Here is a 19,390-nt window from a genome sequence, read left to right on the forward strand (position 1 = left end):
TCAGTCTGTAACGTTCAGTTTCACTGTTGCTGAGTGGTCTTGATACTGGCCTGACTTGAATCATAAAAGGCTGAAGGAAGATCAGTACATATTCCTGGTCCATTATGTGCAAAAAGAACTCCATCGAGAGCATATGCCTCTTCAGGTAGGGGTAGAAGTAGGAAAACCAAGAAAGGCAAGGTCAGAGAATTTGACAAAGAAGTTCTCAACTTTATGATTATTATGGTTAAGAATTTTATTATCAAAATTATTACATCTCTTGTGAAAGTTCAAATGTTACAGCAAGGTGTAAACACTCCACTTGAGAAAGAAGTGATACTTCTTCCCTTCCAAGAGTTCCCCCCACCCCCCCCACCCCCCCCAGAGGTCTGGTCTTGACAGCACCCTGCCCACACAGAGTGGCTGGGGTCTCTGCACGTGCCAGGCAGGGTGAGGGCCGCCTGCCCGCTGGCCTCTCCCCTTAGCTAAAACCAAGGGAAGAATGCAAACCCCAGCCCAAATGGAGAGACATTTACATACGTTTTATATAATATACAAAGAAACCAGCATCCCAGGCAACATGATTTCCACTCCCAACGCTCTCCCAGACTGATGGGTTTGTGGGGGAAACAACAAAAAGAAAAGTATTCTGCTGAGGTTTCAGCATTTAAAAAAAAAAAAAAAATCTCCCCTCATTTGAGCAAACACCTGATTTCAATTTTGAAAAAGTGAAATTTTGTAACAGTCACACACAAAGAGAGAAGACTGTGCATATGATAGTTATAGGAAAGGATAGAAAAGAAGGGGATGCAAGAGGCTGGGGAAAAAAAGAAGAAAACAAATTGGAAGGAGGGAGACTCACAGTATTATCTTGTCCAAAAGAAAAGAAGTAAGGTCCACTGCAGCACCAGGGATTACACCTGTCATATATTTGCTACCCCTACCATGGTTATAACTGAATACAAAATTAGATAAATAAAAACACGCCGGATATTACAGTAAACAAGTGAAAGAAATAAGCTGGCAACCATATGGAATTTTTAAAAAGATTGTGTACCCCACCTGGGCGGGCTCCAGGGCTCCCACAGGGGCGTACAACAGGCACGATGCACTGATGGGGAGAAGCCAGTCTGCCCGTGTCTCTCATCCAGAACAGTGTTAGGTGTGTGGGTGGCTTTGTAACTCTCTCACCTGGGCCATTCTCAAATCAGCATCCCCCAAAGAAATGTGGGACATGCCCACACACAATCACAGTCCTGTCGGTGCCACTCCACAAACGTATCTTTCCACTCTTACCCTGCAGTCACAAGTGCGTGCTCCCTAATCATGGAGGTGGTCCTATTCACGGGATCGTCAACTCCTGATTAACTGGGAGTAGAAAAAAATAAAATTCAAAGAATTCCCAAAACACTTGGGATCCTTACTAATCAAATTTATTGCCAACAGCTGATAAGTAGCAATGCAATTGGCCCATCTCACTTATTTTGCTTTTCTTTGCCTACTTCCTTTCTGGGTTACTGAGCTGTGAGACAGCTTGGGGAGGGGTGGGGGATGGGAACAGCTGGGGGCTCAGACAATCTACTATGATCATCTGCTCCTGAATCATCAGAAGTTGACGAAAAGCTCTTCTTCAGAGAGCCAGGCACCCCTCAGCCAGAGCACATTCCAAGTTTTGCTATCCCTGCCTATTTCTTGGTGATTTTAAGACAAAGGTAGGGAGAATTCTTGGTGGACACATCTTGGCCAGATACCTGCTTTTGGAATGGTTGTCACAGGGCGAACATTTCCATACCTACCTTTCTTCTTAAGTGCATAAAAATCCTAATACTACTCAGATGGCTTGGGGCTTTGAGATTGGCTCTTTATGCTTTTTTCCTCTGAAAAGAAAACTTCTTTTTTGGGGGGGAGGGTGTGTGTGTGTGTGTGTGTGTGTGTGTGTGTGTGTAAAAAGATGTCCCCACTGCACAAGTGACTACAGGCTACAGGCAAGGACGGGAGACAGAGGCTTCAACACGACTCATTGCACTTAGAACCGTTACTAACCGGAACACCATTTGCTTGTCAACAATGTACCCTTAACAGCAGGGAGAAACTTCTTTATAGTCTCTGCTTCAGACAAGATTTACATCTTTCTCCAAGGCCAGAGCCAGTCGCGACCACAAGTCTCGTTTCTTGTCGACCAGACCCAGTCCTCTGGCACCTTGTACCCTCTTCCCCAGCAATATGCTCGGCCTAGGTTCCAGAGGCAGCTGGAAGGAAGCAGCTATGGGCTCATTCAGTTCTGTTTGCCCAAATCCAGAAGCCCTAGGAAAGTCCTGTCTGAGTCTTGACTCCTGACCCTTGCAGCGGCTGGAGTCGGTACTGGTGCACACCCCCACTCCCACGGTGTGGGTAGTGCTGTGAATTGGAAACCGCAGATACCCTGGAGGCCTGGTAGGCAGCGGACTGCCCAGCACTGGGCAGACTGATAGTCCGTAAGTCTGATGGCAATGATGATCTAGAGTTCTGAGGGAAGGAGGTGGAACTCAGAGTTCCTGTGCTGGACTGGGAGACCGAGTCTGAGGTCGGCGAGTCTGAGGGGCCCTGTGGGGTAGGGCTAGCAGCACTAGAAGGGCAGCTCCTCCTTGGAAGATTGCTGCCAGTGCTGTTTCCAGAATGTGGCTGGCTGCTGTAATACCCTGGTGTCCCCGTAAATGGGGCCAACGAGTCTGTGGATACAGGGTGGGCGGGGCTGGAATAGGACGCAGAAGAGAGGGAAGATTCTGAAGAACCGTGAGAGGGGGGATTTCCAGGTCTCAGTGCAGTAGTTCGATAACTGTATCCTGGAGATTGGGTGGGATGTCCTCTAAAGGGGGAGGAACTCTGCTGAAGGAGGCTTTGTGATTCTGTCCGTGGACTATCACACTGCAGGAGCTAGAAAGAGTCAGGAGGAAAAGCATAAGGAGGTGAAAAAGTCCCTATTTAAGCCATTTAGGCTTGTGAATATTTAGAACACCCTACTTTTTCTTCTTCTTCTCCTTCTTCTTCTTCTCCTCCTCCTCCTTCTTCACCTTCTTCATCTTCTTAACCATTTGTTCTTTTTAGGATACCAAAGACAGTAAAATGGCTGTCTCTGATCATTTTATTTATTTTTCTGGCATGATTTATTACCTGAAGGTGAGCAGATGATGACTTATTTCCAAGGCTGCTGAAACTATATGCAAAGACGGCATCTCAACTGCAAAGGATGGCCAGGATCACAAAATATTGGAACCCAGAATATATTCCTATGCCCAGAGATGAGCAATTTCTTGTCTCACCTGGTAGCTGTATCTGGAAGGGCTGTAAACGGCTGCTCCTTTTGAGAGTGCTGAGCTCAGTGTCTCTGGGCCTTCTCCATCTGCAGGGTCTGGAAGATAATAGAAAATTCTATTAACTTGGCTTCCTAGAATTCCTAGAATTAAGTGAGAAATAGCCATTGTTCATTCAAATCACCAATAGTATCACCAATCCATGCTACTTTCTTTTTAACAAAAAAAGTGAATGCAGCATGCCAGATGGGCAAAAGGAGTGGTTAATTATGGGTGATGTTTTAAATGCCTGATCTGATTCCTGTCTCCTTCTTTCTCTTCATCCTTCATCAAAATGGATTTCTAGGCCTTTGCAGAGAAGAGTTACAGAAAGGTATCTCTTGGGAAAAAACAGAGATGGGTGGGGGCGGGATAGAGAAAGAAAGACAACACTGGATGGATGCAAGATCTTAAGAATGTTGGGAGCCCAGAAGAATGGAAGCAAGACTGACCTGGAACCTTCTTTCCAGTGGAGCCTCACTGCATAAGAAACTGACTCACTTCAGTCCAGCATTTAGTGAGCATTGTGTAGAGGCTGGCTCGTGTGTCCCTAAACCTGGCTGGCAGCAGAAGGCCATGGGCTCACCTGAGTCTTTCTCTGTGATGTTACTCTCCCAAGTGGGAGAAGGCTCTCCTTTTTGGGCCACCCGCACACTGCTTCGGAGGACCTTGGGGATGCTCCCTCCTTCTCGAAGTCGTTCTACTGATGTGGGAACCATCCTGTAAAGGGAACAGAGTGCAAGTTTATGTCACAGGACTTCAGAGTCAAGAGTCTGGAACAAATGAAGCTCTCACAAAGGCTGTATAATACATTCTCTTACAACATCCTCTTCAGGACCAGTTTAAAACAGGAATTTCTTTCTCTGCCTTAAATTACAGAAAAAAGGAATTTAAAGATGTCTACATTTGACCTCTATTGTGAAATGTGAAATTTTTCTCTTCTGTTAAGTCATGTGCCTGGCACATAGTAGTAGTTTTAATAAATGCTCTATAGGGCGCCTGGGTGGCTCAGTGGGTTAAGCCGCTGCCTTCGGCTCAGGTTGTGATCTCAGGGTCCTGGGATCGAGTCCCGCATCGGGCTCTCTGCTCAGCAGGGAGCCTGCTTCCCTTCCTCTCTCTCTGCCTGCCTCTCTACCTACTTGTGATCTCTGTCTGTCAAATAAATAAAATAAAATCTTTAAAAAATAAATAAATAAATAAATGCTCTATAGATTAATAAACATCACTCATTTGAGTCAGGTCTTTTCTTTCCCAAACTTCATTGCTTCAGTTCAAGATCCCTGAACAGCCTCATTCTCTACATCTCCCATTTGATGCTCAATACCTGCTACTATTTATTATTTATTTACTTACAGTGGTATTTATCTACATGGTCTCCCCTAAAGTAGACAAGACCTTTCAGAATATGTCTTATCTTTCTGTACATGCTATCTGTGTGCAAATGAATCTTCTGTTGTAATTTAAGTGGCACTGAGCTGAACTCCTGACTTACCTTTCATAGGAAATGAAAAAAAAACAGAAGAGGCAGTGTTAGTGCCCAGCAAATAAAATAGCTCATCTGTGTCCACAACTATATGGCACCCAAAGTGTTGTTCTACAGGTTCAGTGGCAATTCTTTGCTTCTGTAAAGCTGAGGGGGGTGGGGGAGGGGTCATGGCTGATGCTATTAAGTTAGCTGCACAGCATGGATGGCACTGCTGCTGCCTTTCTCAGACTAATATTCCAATATATTTTAGGTAAAATTGGAAATGATTCTAGATGTATGCTTCCCTCTTGAATTTAATTATTTCAGCATCAAACATAAACTTACCACCTACTGCTGATATTCTCTTGAGGTCTGCAGTGAGATGAAGTGCCTCTGGAATCTGATGGGCTTACCGCCTCCATATGGGACATAGAGGAATGAGATGGGGAGAATTTTTTGTGAGGGGAAGATGGGGTTCGGGTTGAGGATCCCTGCACACCATGGGCACCAGTGTCAGAAAGTGAGTTACTGCTGCCTTGCCCAGCTCCTGCAGACTTGCTTTTGCTCTGTGCAGAGTCACCTCCCCCACCAGCAGAATTCTCCTTGGCTTCTTGTTTCCGTTTGCGGTACTCCAGCAGGGATACCTGGGAGGGAAACAAGAAACAGAACTCTAGCCAGACATCGTCAGGGGATCACTAGCAATAGGGAAAGAAGATGGAACCCTCATGAACCACTAGCCTGCCATGCAAACAAAGCGGGCACCAATAATAGCAACCCTTCCTTCAGATGTTCGAGAGAACTGAGCACGCTACATACTTAAATCGGTCAGAAATTGGTAAGGAGAGAAAAATACCCAGGAGATGACATTTTTGAAGAACAGTGTTCACCAGCAGACCTCAACCTTTTTCATGCCTTCAAATAATTGAGATCACAGTGACCCAGTAACAGAAGCGTGCTATCAGCTGTTTGCTACAATGGTAACACCTAAAAAAGGAAAAGGGGAGCTGGGAGCTGTGTAGTTTGAAAAAGCCTTCCAGGTGATCTAAACAGTTCTTTCCCAATCCCTAAGAATCCCCACAGTAAGTTGTTGTTTTTTTCTGTTTTAATTTTTATTTTTTTAAAAAGGACGGGGGGAAACAAAAGGAAAAGCCAACAGTTCAGGGTTCTTAAACGCATTCAATTTTTCAAGATACATGCAGGGATTTATTACTGTTTGTCTTACACATAGGAAACTAGTGTAGAAAGACAAAGTATGATTTGCAGTTTATATTATAGCAAGCTAGTCTGGGAAATGTACACTTGGAAACTTTTCCCCAACTCTGCCTCATTCTCTCTTGATTGCCAAAACAAGGCCTTCCTCCCTGGTCCGCCCAGCACACTTCCTCTTTGCTGTTACAACACACTGCCCACACTGGCTGCCAACCTGTGTCTTGATTTTTCCTCCACTAAACTGTATGGTCTATAGGGCAAAGATCAAATTTTTCTGGCTTTCCATCTTTAGAATCCAGCACAGAACCTGACTGGCAGCAGGTGCTCAACAATTCTCAAATAACAAATTATGATTTCAATCACTGTTGTACATAATAAATGAAACCAGAAATCCAAGAACATTTTAATTTTTGCTCCTGATGGTCAAGGCTGTTCATACAATCGTCTTCTAAACCCACTGGTATCTTACTCCAAATTATCTGCCAGTGTTTCTGCCTTCTACTTAGGGCTCTCATTTTTCTGCTCAAATGTAAAATATAACCAAAATGCAAAGTACTACCATCTTCTGTATTCGTTTTTCCATATACAATCTTGGAAAAGAATTCATAACAATAAATTCTGGTAATGTATTTCATTGAAATGCAAATACCAAAAGTCACTAGGTTACATTTCAATGAAACTTCTATAGATATCCTCCAATTGTGTGAGACTCACACACAGAACATTTAACATCTCTAGCTCGGCACAATAAATGGAAGTTCCCGTGGCAACCCAAAATATCCCCATGCATTTTCAAATGCCCCTAGTTGAAATCCACTGACCTAAAAAGCACATTTTGGGCTTTGTAATTTCTTGAACAGGCATTACTTACAAGTTAAAGTCCCAACCTGTTAGCCAGCAGTCTATGGCCTGTCCCTGTTCTACCATCTCTTTCCATACTCTCCCTACCTTTCACTCGAGCAGCATTCAACTGTTTGCAACCACACTGCATCTCTGCTGCCCAATCAATGGAGTGTCACACAGCTACAAGTTCTGCTTTCCCTTCTGTAACATCCTTACCCTTATTTGTTGGCAGACGGTTTCCCACTTACCATATGAGATCAGCGAAATCAGTGAGTGACCTGTCGTCTCTCACTCTACCACCTCTCAAACTAGCTAGGAGCCTCTTGTTTGTTCTCAATGTACCCTCCGCATATATGACTAGACTAGGTTGTGGCTAAGGTGTTCTTACTATATCTGAACAATTCCTTTGAAGCATCCACTGCCACTGTAATTACTTAATAATACAAGTATCTGCTTACCTCAGTCTCACTTGCTTTAAGCTCCATTAGGCCAGAATTTAGGAAGCAAAATATAACATATTGGCAATAAGAGCATGAAATCTGGAATCAGACAGACCTGGGCAGTGTCCTGGCTCTTCCATTTACTAGCTATGTGACCATGGGCAAGTCACTCAACCTGCCTTAGTTTCCTCATCTGCAAAATGGGAAATTACCCATCTTACAGGATTACTGTGAGGATATAATGCATAAGAAAAAGCTTAACACATGAGAAGTGCTAAATAATACACGTAATTAGCATTATTCTTTTCCATTTTTCTATCCTTTGGTTGCATAGCAGGTGCATAGCACATACATGGCAGGCATTTAAATTTGTTGAATATTTGTAACACTCATCAAATTGTATTAAAACAGTCTTTCTTAAAAACAAAACAAAACAAAACAGCAGCGCCTGGATTGCTCAGCTGGTCAAGTGTCTGCCTTCAGCTTGAGTCCCGTGTCTGGCTCCCTCCTCAGTGGGGAATCTGGTTCTTCCTCTCCCTGTTCCTCCCCCTTCTCATGGTCCTCCACCCCCATCTCTCAAATAAATAAATAAAATCTTTAAAACAAAACAGTCTTGTCTTTCACTGGACATGGCAGAGATCATGTCTCATGACTTTCTTTTCCTCACATGGAGAATGGTGCTAAGCACATGGCGGTTAACTCAGTAAGTATCTACTGAATTGCTTAGATACTATTCTTCAAAAGGGCCTATATAAGGTAAAACACTTACCTTTTTCCTCTGTGGTGGGTTCTGGGGGGCAGATGGGACTCCTTCACAAGCCCTTTCACCACCAGGTGACATGGATCCACGAGAGAGGTCTTTCATAAAACCATGTTCGTATCTGCTGGGAAACCCTTCTGCAGGGGAACAATATCCCCCGTCCAAATGTAAAGGCTTCCTATCCCCTACTAGGGGAGACCCTCGATACAGTCCATCTGCTCGAGGCATAGCGTTCAATGGGGAGTAGGCATACATTAAGTTAAACTCTGTCCGAAATGCCTGGTCCGAGTTCCTTGCAAGGGTCTGATGTCCATCTCCACTCCTGCTTGGAAAGCCAGTCTCAGAGGGGGGCCCGACAGAGGGATGAGGAGCCAGGTCAGAAGGACCCGAGTTGATCAGGGAAGGTCTGTCAGCACAGCTGTTAGTGTTGGAGTCAAGGTAGCCTACTTTTGTCAAGTCCAGGTCTTTCCGGTGACAAAGCTGAAAGAATAAAAATCAACAGAGACATGGAGGAGGAGGCGGGGGAAGGAAAAAGTCAAAGGGCAGAAAGGAAGGGAAGTGAGAGGGGCACAGGTGAAAGGTAAGAGGGATGGGGTAAGAAGGATGGGAGTACAAGAAAGCAAGCCATTAACATCTGTAAAAGGCCCATGGAGCAAAGGTATATATAGGCCAGATTATTAAAGAATGCCGGCCTTTCACAAATTGCTTTTAAGTTTTCTGGATGAGAAGCCTGGGAAAATCAGAATTAAACAACTGGCCAAATGTGACTATTTTGCCTGCTTAGCCTTTCATCAGGTTTGCCGAGTCACCCTGAACTACATTAAGGGACTGGAAGTATAATCAGGGATTTACCTGAGGCCCATGTATGCTACAGGGGTGAGACTGGTGTCTTAAGATAACAACTGGCTTCTGGTGTTACTCATTTGTATTTAATACTGATGGAAAGTGGGAGGAGGGAAAAAGGGAAAGAAAGCAGTAAGTAGAAAGTCAAGTATTTAAGTTACTGGTTTAGTAGAGGAGAATGGTATTAGTTAAAGACATCAACCAACCAGTTCTTCACTCACTTTCACTATTAAGTATGTGTGCTTCTCATAAAATTTTCTGGCCACTCAATTCTTTACCCTCTGATGTATGTCCACGTACTGCAAGACCACTAATGCCCACCACTGCAGAGCACCCAAAATGCTGAATTGTATAAAAAATAAACCGTATCTACCCTTTGGTATCATTACCTCCCCAAACCAAGATTTTCCATCACTAGATCAACTATTACTCTTTAGAAAGAACGGTACCAAAAATCCAGATGTCACACCATGATATCCTTACAAGAGTACAAAACACCCAGAAAACCTTTAGTACACTAGAAGACAACCTTTATCAGATTCACATTGATCTATAAAATTCTGACTCAGAATTTATCAACTATCACCAAGTTTAGCACTACATTTTTAACTGTAAAGGGGTAGAGTTAACAGTTCATTTAATTTCTGAAAGGTTATGAAAGACTACAGCTTTCACTTCAAGAGGAAAAAGGCTCCATGTGGATTCACAGAGTTAATCATTACTAGATTTGTCCAAATATTTGAACAGTTAAAAAACCCTAGCACTAAAATCTGAATTTAACATCTCCACAGCAGTAGGGTGCCTAAGAAAAACACTCAACTGGATATCCTAAGAGATACTACTTGTATGCCACCACATCTCCACTACTATAGAAGAAAGGCCTGTGTGACAGAAGCCATGTGCTGACTTAGTTTCCTTGCATACCAGTAAAGAGATATAAAGAAAATGGAGAGAGCAGAGAGGCAGGACTCTCTTTCTAAAGAAGCTGTTCAATCTATCAACCAAAGCCCCAAACATCCCGTTAAACAGAGCTGTCAGATTAAACCCTGAAACAAGACATAAATCACTGCCTAACTTCTCTAGAATAAAATGCTCCTTTATCAGCCCAAGATAATAAATATCAAAAGATAACTCCAACCAACTTTTGATTTCAACTTTATTTAACAAACACACCTTTTTTGTTACTTTCTTTGCCAAGGCTCCCACATCTTCAGCTTGCTTTAAACTTGACTTCCAGATTCTATTCTTTAAAAAGAATGCTTCAGCCACCCCCTCCCCCAAACAACAAACCCCAACACACACACACACACACCTTCATTTTCCTCCATCTACATTGAAAGTTCTGAGTGATCCAGTCATACATGGGAAGATTTACTCAACTTACAGTGACTGACTGGTTGCTCTTCAGCCTACTGCACCCCATTCACTCAGTCCCCCCAGCCCTCCCATACACTCATGCACACTCACTCTCAGCCTCCAAGTGTGATTGAGATGGTGTGATAACTACCTCGGGTGACAGGGACTCAGGCCTATTCGCAGGGGAACTCTCAGGGGAGGATATGTTCTAGAGGAGGGAAAAGCATCTTGTTATTCATCTATCCGAAGTCAAGAAGCAGAACAAAACAAACAAAAAAATAAAAGCAAGCATAGATGGTTAGCCACAAGTTTTTGTGGTGGGGGCAAGGGGAGGGAAAAAATGCACAGGGGAAATGTTTAACTGCAGAATTCATCTCAATGGACAGAACAACTGGTTAAAAATGCTTCCTTGGTGTCCTTGAAAACATTTAGGGATAAACTGTTTATAATGTTTCATGCTATAAGCAAACATCCTCAGCAGATAACAGAAAAAATTTAGATTGGTGAAATTGTACACTATAATTTCATTTGAAATTCTGTTCTACATCTGATGACAGTTGATTAGCCTATAGTATTTATTACTGATGGGCACCCTACCACTTATTCCTCCATAGGGAAATCTTTTTCTTTTATCCCACACCTCCTTCTGAAACGTATTTCTTCATTCTCCTGTGTGGTTCAGGCCCGCCACCGGTGTCGAGGGAAAGTGCTGGGCATGCTGGGGCTGACAGGGCTAGGGAGATGGCCAGCTCTCCTGCATAACAGTTATAGGACACAGAATGCAATCCAGCTCATAGGCTAGACGGTTCACAGCATAATCTAACTGGATCTGAACACCCCTGCCTACCAATGTTCTCTGATATGAAAATTCCTGTACTTTTGGGAACAGAGAGTGGGGGGGAAGCAGACGGGAACATTTCAAGTCCCTGCATTTTAAACAGGCTTCCCCTTAGAGCTTTCACCTGATGCAGCACTCCCAGAGCACTCAAACAGGAACTGGCCAGTGAACTCTGATGGGAGATCTGAATGGTAAAAAGTGGCCAGAAAGATGGTGGTGGTTGTGACAAGGATTCAGAGTACTAGGGGTAAAGGAAGGGGAGGGTTCCTAATGTTGGAGACCCGGGTGGCAGATCCATTCCATGGGAGGTGAAATGAGGCTGTTAATTTTATTTGGTGGGCTGGGTAGTGTGTAGATACTGGGCGAGGAAGAGAAGGGAAAGGTTATTCTGGTGGAAAGGAGAGGTTAATTAAAATCAAAGTTGCTTTTTATTCCTTTTCTTTGATGCTTCCCCCTCCCTCACGATCTTGTTCTCTTCTACTACATGTCTTCTCCGCTCTTTCTCTTAGCACTGGGGACATTTTTCACTGGGATGATTTTTTTTTTCTTTAAAGAAGATTCTTCCCCAACCAAACTGAGCTTTACCTGTTACACCTTTTTAGTATTTCTCTGTGTCATAGTCTTGGATGGAAATAAGGCTTCCTATACTAGAATACAGGAAAAAGCATGGCAGTTAAAATGGTGATAAAGATGGTCAGGATGGTGAAGTCTGTTTTATTGACAAGAAAGATTAAATTTCCTTAGTTAAATGGTGAGACTGAAACAGTGAAAATAGGCAGTAGATTTTTTGAGGGGATGAATTATTTAATATAATACTTTTATTCCCAGTACTCTAACATTATGCTTAGACTATGCATCACTAAACTGATCTTTGATTTGTAAATAAATAAATAAATAAATAAATAAATAGAATACCTTACCCTTGCACAGTGTTTCAGTTATCTAAAATACTACATGGGATTAGGAAATGCACTGAATGCTCAATTTAACGGTCTTGGAAGGTGATGTACCTTCTGATTTCTGTAATTTCACCTTTTTAATTATAATAAAACCTGAAATGATAAAGTATGAAATCTTATGCTTACAATTTGCTGCCCTCCAGGGTGAACACTCTCTTATGAAATTTTACTATTAAATTCTACTTGCTAACTGAAAAATCAAGGCAATTAGACAAAGTAAAGTTAGTAAGGCCTGTATCAGGAGCTTTACTGTATGGCTAATAAGAATGTCACAGTGAATTTGGTAAAGAGTAACTTCTCTATAAATCAAATGTAACCAGGAAGGTTCCCTCTGCTTCCCCACCATCCCCTTGCCAAAGAAGTTTGCTCCCAAAGAAATTAATAGTCTATTCAGGTACAGAACATAGCTGTTTCCTGCTTTCAAGGTTGCTAGCTACCTCATTCTGAGTTGGCCATTCAAAAGGACGGGTACTTTTAATCCCTATGCTTTCATAAGGGGTAAACAGGTAGGCAGGCATTGGTTAAAGCATTCACCTTTATCAAAGAAGACATCTAGAGAAATTATAAGCTAGGGGCAGAGCTAAGTTGTTTGGTGATCAGAACAATTTTAAGAAGAAGGAAGAGACTGTTTAATGAATTTCAAATCAAAGCAGCATGCAATAGATTGATTTTTTTTTATACACAAGGATTCTATTCAGTAAACCTATTGTCATCCACACATGAACACGAGAATGTGAATCAGAATTAACTGTTCCAACAGCTAAAATACACATTTCTAACTTAATCCAGAGAGTGAATGTAATAAATATGTCTCTTACAAATACATGTTGTTAGGCTCTAATTTTTCATTCCTAACACATTATAACAAGAAGGGAAAGTAACCTGGAGTAGGAAAAAACCCCTCATTTGCCACAAACCATACCCCAAACTTTCTAAATCTCCATTCACTGAGGCCACAGTAAGAATACAAAACAACAGGGAAAGATAGCTCACTCATTTAAAGGTCTAGAAAGAAAGTCAATCAGTACAATCTGAGCTCTGAAGCTGGTTTCATTAGTGGTTACTAGGCATCTAGAGACCTATTTTAATCAAGGTATGTAGTAAAGACAGAGATGGATGTTAACATGCTTACTACGGTTATGGAGACTGACGGATTGCATGCAAAAACAGATGAATGTCATCGATGGTTAGAACTATTCCTTTTTGGGAAAGTATGGGGACTTTTGGGGAAGATGAGAGGCTACCAGGTAACAGGTCACACCGAAGCTGAGGTTTCTCATTCTCTTGCTAAGACTGGCAGGAACACAGTCAAGAATTATTGGGAATGATATTATACTTGAAATGAAAAGGGCAAATGATAATTTTCATATTCAGCACTCCCGACAAGCAAACCCAAATCACCTCAAACTGCAGAGGAGTATTGCAGCGACTAGCAGTAGTAAGAGACGTGATTGGTGAGAACATGAGGCTGTATCCATTTCGACACTCCTCTTCTGGGTGAGATGGGCCAGATGTGGTCAGCGGGGGGCTCTTTGAGCCTGGATTGGGAGGGGGTGGTGTGACTGGAGAAAGAGGCCGCAGTAACTTGGTGACATTCTGCTCCATCAGATAGCGAGACTTCCATTTCTTTAATGGGCTCAACAAGTCTGTGAAATACAAAGCTTGGATGAGAGACTGAAACCACAGCTTAAAGGGAGGCTCTGTAGTAAAGCCATTAATCTCTAGCCCACAATGGCTCTTAATTCCTTTTCTGCCTCATCCCGATGTTATCTCCCTGCAATCAAACCAAAAGCCAAAGAACTCTCTAATTGCCAAATATAAGTAATTCTCAAAATTCTCTACTGCCCAGAGAATCACCAGATGAATCTGACACTTCTAATGACTGATCTCTGGAACAAATTTAATCTCTTCCAGTGGAAAATATAAACCTCTTTTATTTTTTACATTGAATTTCTAAAAATCTGTCACTTAGTAAAATCACCCTCTACTTAATTGCCATGTGACCAGCTCAAGTTTCTAGAATGTTAACTCCATACTCCTTTTATCTTCTTTTATATATTTCTACCATTTTTTGGTAGAAAATTTTTTGCTTTAGTGGGAAAGAGTTACAAATGATTACCTGACCTATATATCTGACCCCTAATTTTAGAGTGCCTCAAAGTAGGAAATGATTTTTACAAAAATTTCTCCCAACCATTTTCAAAAATGAGGCTGGTACTCTTTTTCTGATTGGAATATCCTACACTTCTTTTATTTCTTGGGTCCACTTATAAAGGAAACTACTACCCTATATATTTTAATGACCACTCGGATCAAAGCACCTATCTCACTTTCTCAGAGGAAAAAAATCTACGTTTATTCAAAATATTTATTTATTTAATATCTACTATATGGAAACCACTGAATTAGGTATGTAAGGGGAGGTCACCCTATAGTCTATTTAAGGGGATTTACAAATTTGTGAAGATGAGAAAAAGTATGTTTAATATATATTATTTAATATAGTATTTAAATCATTTAATATAAATAATATAAAACATGCATAATGTAAGTTTAAGAATCTCTATAGAGGATCATACTGCTGTGCATTTGTAAAAAATAATTATGCTTTGCAACTCTTGATCGCAGGGTCCTGAGTTCAAGCCCCACATTGATTGTAGAGATTACTTAAAAATAAAATCTTAAAAAAAAATTACACTTTTAAGTGCTTATTATATGCCAGGCACTACTCTATGTGCTTTATGTGAATTATCAGATTTAATATGAACTCCATAAATCCATTTTAAAGATGAGGAATTTGATGCGCAGAGATAAAGACTAGATAATTAAGTTTCATTTACATTCCATTTTAAAAAAAAGATTTTATTTATTTGAGAGAGACAGACAAAGACAGTGAGAGAGCACAAGCAGGGAGAAGAGGACGAAGCAGGCTCCCTACTGAGTAAGGAGCCCAACTCGGGGCTCGATCCCAGCACCCCAGGATCATGCCCTGAGTGGAAGGCAGACTTAAGAGCTGAGCCACCCAGGTGCCCCTCATTTACATTCCTAATCATTATGTCAAAATATATCCCCAAGGCTAAGTGGAAGGAGTGGCATTTATTCCATGCCTTCAAGGACAAGTGCTGGGACAGAAGGCATGATCAGAGTTATGCTTCAGGATGATTTACTTTGACAGTAACAGTTAGGATGACAATTGGAGACTATTTGGAGTTAATGGAGTAGTTAACAGTTATGAGGCCTGAACTAGGCTAGCAGATGTGGAAATGGAGAGAAGAATAAATGCCAAAAATACAGGACATGCTTTTTTTCTTTCTGATATGCGAGAATTTCTTATTTTCCTAGACTGAAGTATATTCATATTTTTGTTTTCCAGAAATAGAGCTTTCTTTCTGACTTTCCTCCTTTGAAAGATGCTTAGGTATAAAAAAAAAAGATGTGATTCATGACATGTTTAGAACACATTTTTTTTTTCAAGATTTTATTTATCTATTTGACAGAAAGAGAGATCACAGGTAGACAGAGAGAGAGGGGGAAGCAGGCTCCCAGCTGAGTAGAGAGCCCAATGCGGGCCTTGATCCCAGGACCCTGAGATCACCACCTGAGCCAAAGGTAGAGGCTTAACCCACTGAGCCACCCAGGTGCCCTTAGAACACTTTTCAATGTACTCTGAGAGTAAATCTTAAAAAAACAAAACAACAAAACAAAACAAAACCCACTGCTATACTGACAGGTCCAACACTAAATACTAAAGGGAATTAGATAAGTAATAAAGCTCACTCTAGGAAAGTTAGAATGTACAGATGAATCCTACCACTTCCGAATCAACTTATAGGTCATTCACTTAAAACATATTTATTGAGTTCTTATATGGTATAATACTCAACAAAATAAATCTGATATCTGCCCTGATGGAAGCTTATGGGCCAGTGGTCATTTGCCTTTTTCCTACCTATAACACTATACGTTCAAATTTTTTTCAAGTCTTACATCGTTTTTCTTTATACTCAAATAATCTGCAAAACTGTATAAACAAACACCCACATATTTAAACAAACACAAAACTTGAAACGATACCTACAGATTAATGTGCTCCTAATATCCTGGTGCATTTTCATCTAGACCTTTTTCTTGACATGGCCTTACTGACCCTTGTCTAACACAGCTCAGTAACCTACAATTTTCATTCAGAAACACATGGTAAAAAGCATCTAGCAACATCCACATGGTTAAACATTTGCCTTGGGCTCAGGTCAAGATCCTGGGGTCCGGGGATCAAGTCCTGCATCGGGCTCCTTGCTCAGCAGAGAACCTGCTTCTTCCTCTGCCTGTAGCACCCTCTGCTTGTGTTCTCTGACAAATAAAATCTTAAAAACAAATAAAACAAGGGGCGCCTGGGTGGCTCAGTGGGTTAAAGCCTCTGCCTTTGGCTCAGGTCATGATTCCACGGTCCTAGGATCGAGTCCCATATCGGGCTCTCTGCTCGGCGGGGAGCCTGCTTCCTCCTCTCTCTCTCTCTCTGCCTGCCTCTCTGCCTAATTGTGATCTCTGTCAAATAAATAAATAAAATCTTAAAAAACAAAAACAAACAAAACAACAAAACACCCAAAAAACCTGGCCTATTTTCCCTTTATGTCCAAATATACTTTAACTCAAAACATACTTCAGTAGAAGGTAATTCTTCAAAAATCTTTTGTAATTATAGAATTATAATTTCTCCACTGATTTGAAATATGACATTTATCCTATTAGATTCTTGCACAAACTGGGTTTAGTTTTGTACAGTTTTACTGCTAAGTGGCATCAATATTGACATTTGTTTTAGTAAAACTTGGGTAATTTCATTTATTCAACTGTAGCTGTCCAAAATATTTTGGCTATTCTAGCATATTTATTCCTGTCAGTGAACTGTTGAAATCATTCACCATGCTGACAGTACTTTCTCCACCAAAGTCAGAATTTTGATTGGTATTGTATTAAACTCAGGGGTAACTGAAGAATTCTCACTCAGCACCTTGGTAACAATCGTTCAGTTACTCATGCCTTCATTTATACCTCTTCATATAGATATGTCATATTTCTTTCTTTCTTTTGTTCATTTATGAGAGAGAGCAAGCAAGTGAGAGCAGGGGAGGGGCAGAGGGACAAGCAGACTCCCTGCCGAGCAGGGAGCCAGACTTGGGGCTCCATCCCAAGACCCTGAGATCTGTGTCCTGAGCCGAAGTCAGATGATTGACCAACTGAACCACTCAGGCATCTTGATTTGTCACATTTCTAATTAGGGTTACTCGCCCATGTTTTCTAGTTTTTGTTATCTCTGTGTATTATTACGCATATTTCTGTGTTATTAGCTGCACTTTTTTTTTTTTAAATAGTTACTTGAGAGAGAGCACACATGATTGAGTGTGAGTTGGAAGGAATGGCAGAGGAAGAGGGAGAGAGAATCCTCAAGCAGACTCCCTGCTGAGTGCAGAGCCTGAATGAGGGCTTGATTCCATCCGAGCTTGACTCTAGGACTCTAAGATCATGACCTGAGCTGAAATCAAGAGCTGGGTGCTTAACCGACTGAGCTGCTCAGGTGCCCCTCTACATGTTATTTTTAACATGTAAGAAAATGTTTATCTTTGTATCTAGCTACCAGTGTTTTAGTAAACTCACTTGGCTTTTCTAGGTAGATAAAGCACATTATTTGTACACAATGATAACACACACATCCTCTTTACCTGTACTTTTAGCTCACAGATTTTTTTTTTGGGTACTCACATTGTCTAATAATTCTAGACACTGTTAATTAAAAGGGGGATAATCTGATAACCCATTTTTTTAATAGATTTTATTTATTTATTTGACAGACAGAGATCACAAGTAGGCAGAGAGGCAGGCAGAGAGAGAGGAGGGGAAGCAGGCTCCCCGCCGAGCAGACAGCCCGATGTGGGGCTCAATCCCAGGACCCTGGGATCATGACCTGAGCCGAAGGCAGAGGCCTTAACTCACTGAGCCACCCAGGTGCCCCTCATAACACATTTAAAAATTTATTATAATTTTAATTGAAGTACAATTAAGTACACAGTATTAATTTAATTTTGGTGTTTTTGATAATGCATTTTAAGGTTTAATACAAAGTTTTCACCATTAAGCATAACTGGCAACTATTTTTCAGAAGGATGTAAAAAAAAAAAAAAAAAAAAAAAACTAAGATGGGGGGCCTGGGTGGCTCAGTTGGTTAAGTGTCCAACTTTTGGTTTCCACTCAAGTCATGAGTCAAGCCCTGTACAGGGCTCCACACTCAGCACAGAGTCTGCTTGAGGTTCTCTCTCCCTCTCCCTCTGCTCCTCTTCCTGCTCCTCCTCTTTCTAAATCTTAAAAAAAAAAAAAAAAAAGGTTATTATAGGCATCTTATTTTACTAGATTTATCCTTAAATTAATATTTACTGTACTATTACTCCCCCTCCTCCATTTGGCCTGCTAATAAATTAATTATATGAATAATTTTTCAAATACTAAACCATCTGTATATTTGTAGGAAAAATTTCATTTGGTCATAATATACTTTTATTTTGATATTCTTACAGATTCAAGATTCAGATCACTGAAATTTAACTTAAAAGTAGTAAGATGTTGGGGCACTGGGGTGGCTCAGTGGGTTAAAGCCTCTGCCTTCAGCTCAGGTCATGATCCCAGGGTCCTGGGATCAAGCCCCGCATCGGGCTCTCTGCTCGGCAGGGAGCCTGCTTCCCCCTCTCTCTCTGCCTTCCTCTCTGCCTACTTGTGATCTCTGTCTGTCAAATAAATAAATAAAATCTTTAAAAAAAAAAAAAAGTAGTAAGAAGCTGTTTTGGTGGGTTAGTTTGACAAAATAAAGGGTGAAAAATTTTAATAAAACTGTATAGTATATAGTATATACATGCATATGGTATGCTATGTGCACCCAAAAGTATGTGCACATAGCAAATAAACAAATTTTACGACTCCTTTAGTGCTTGAAAACCTGCTTTTTATTCTCTACATTTTTGCAGTTATTAATAATTCGACAACTAGTACTTTGTACAAAACTTTTTAGTCCATATTTATTTCTGTAGAAGAACTACGTTAGGTTGGTATTTTTTTTTTTAAGTTTATTTCTTTATGTCATCTCTAACTCCAGTGTCGGGGCTGGAACTCATGACTCCGAGATCAAGAGTCACATGCTCTAATGACTGAGCCAGCCAAGCAACCCAGAGTATTAGTCTTTTTAATACATTATATTAAGCCTTAGAAAACTGCTAGTAGTAGGAATATTATTCTCCTGCCATTTTTATTGCAAATCCTTTCTCTCTCTCTCTCTCTTTTTTTTTTTTGGCAAATCCTTTCTCTTAATAGACTTCTCCTCTAG

The 19,390-nt window shown here is 41.1% G+C and overlaps 1 protein-coding gene across 16 annotated transcripts in view; it reads right to left on the reverse strand.

The window, feature by feature from the left end:
- Positions 1 to 220: 220 nt before the first annotated feature.
- Positions 221 to 19,390, reverse strand: part of SETD5 (SET domain containing 5) — an 84,869-nt gene continuing 65,699 nt past the window's right edge. For 11 of the 16 annotated variants that reach the window (XM_047745877.1, XM_047745911.1, XM_047745868.1 and 8 more), the window contains 7 exons: positions 13,423 to 13,667; positions 10,376 to 10,432; positions 8,035 to 8,505; positions 5,119 to 5,417; positions 3,895 to 4,028; positions 3,279 to 3,367; positions 221 to 2,892 (listed from right to left, as the gene is read on the reverse strand). In XM_047745877.1, coding sequence (XP_047601833.1) covers positions 2,284 to 2,892; positions 3,279 to 3,367; positions 3,895 to 4,028; positions 5,119 to 5,417; positions 8,035 to 8,505; positions 10,376 to 10,432; positions 13,423 to 13,667 — 1,904 coding nt within the window. In that variant the 3' untranslated portion in view covers positions 221 to 2,283. The remainder of the gene's footprint in view (positions 2,893 to 3,278; positions 3,368 to 3,894; positions 4,029 to 5,118; positions 5,418 to 8,034; positions 8,506 to 10,375; positions 10,433 to 13,422; positions 13,668 to 19,390) is intronic. The other 5 variants (XM_047745927.1, XM_047745957.1, XM_047745946.1 and 2 more) reach the window with 1 other exon arrangement.

Source organism: Lutra lutra, chromosome 1, assembly GCF_902655055.1.
Source record: "Lutra lutra chromosome 1, mLutLut1.2, whole genome shotgun sequence".
NCBI classification, from domain to species: Eukaryota; Metazoa; Chordata; class Mammalia; order Carnivora; family Mustelidae; genus Lutra; species Lutra lutra.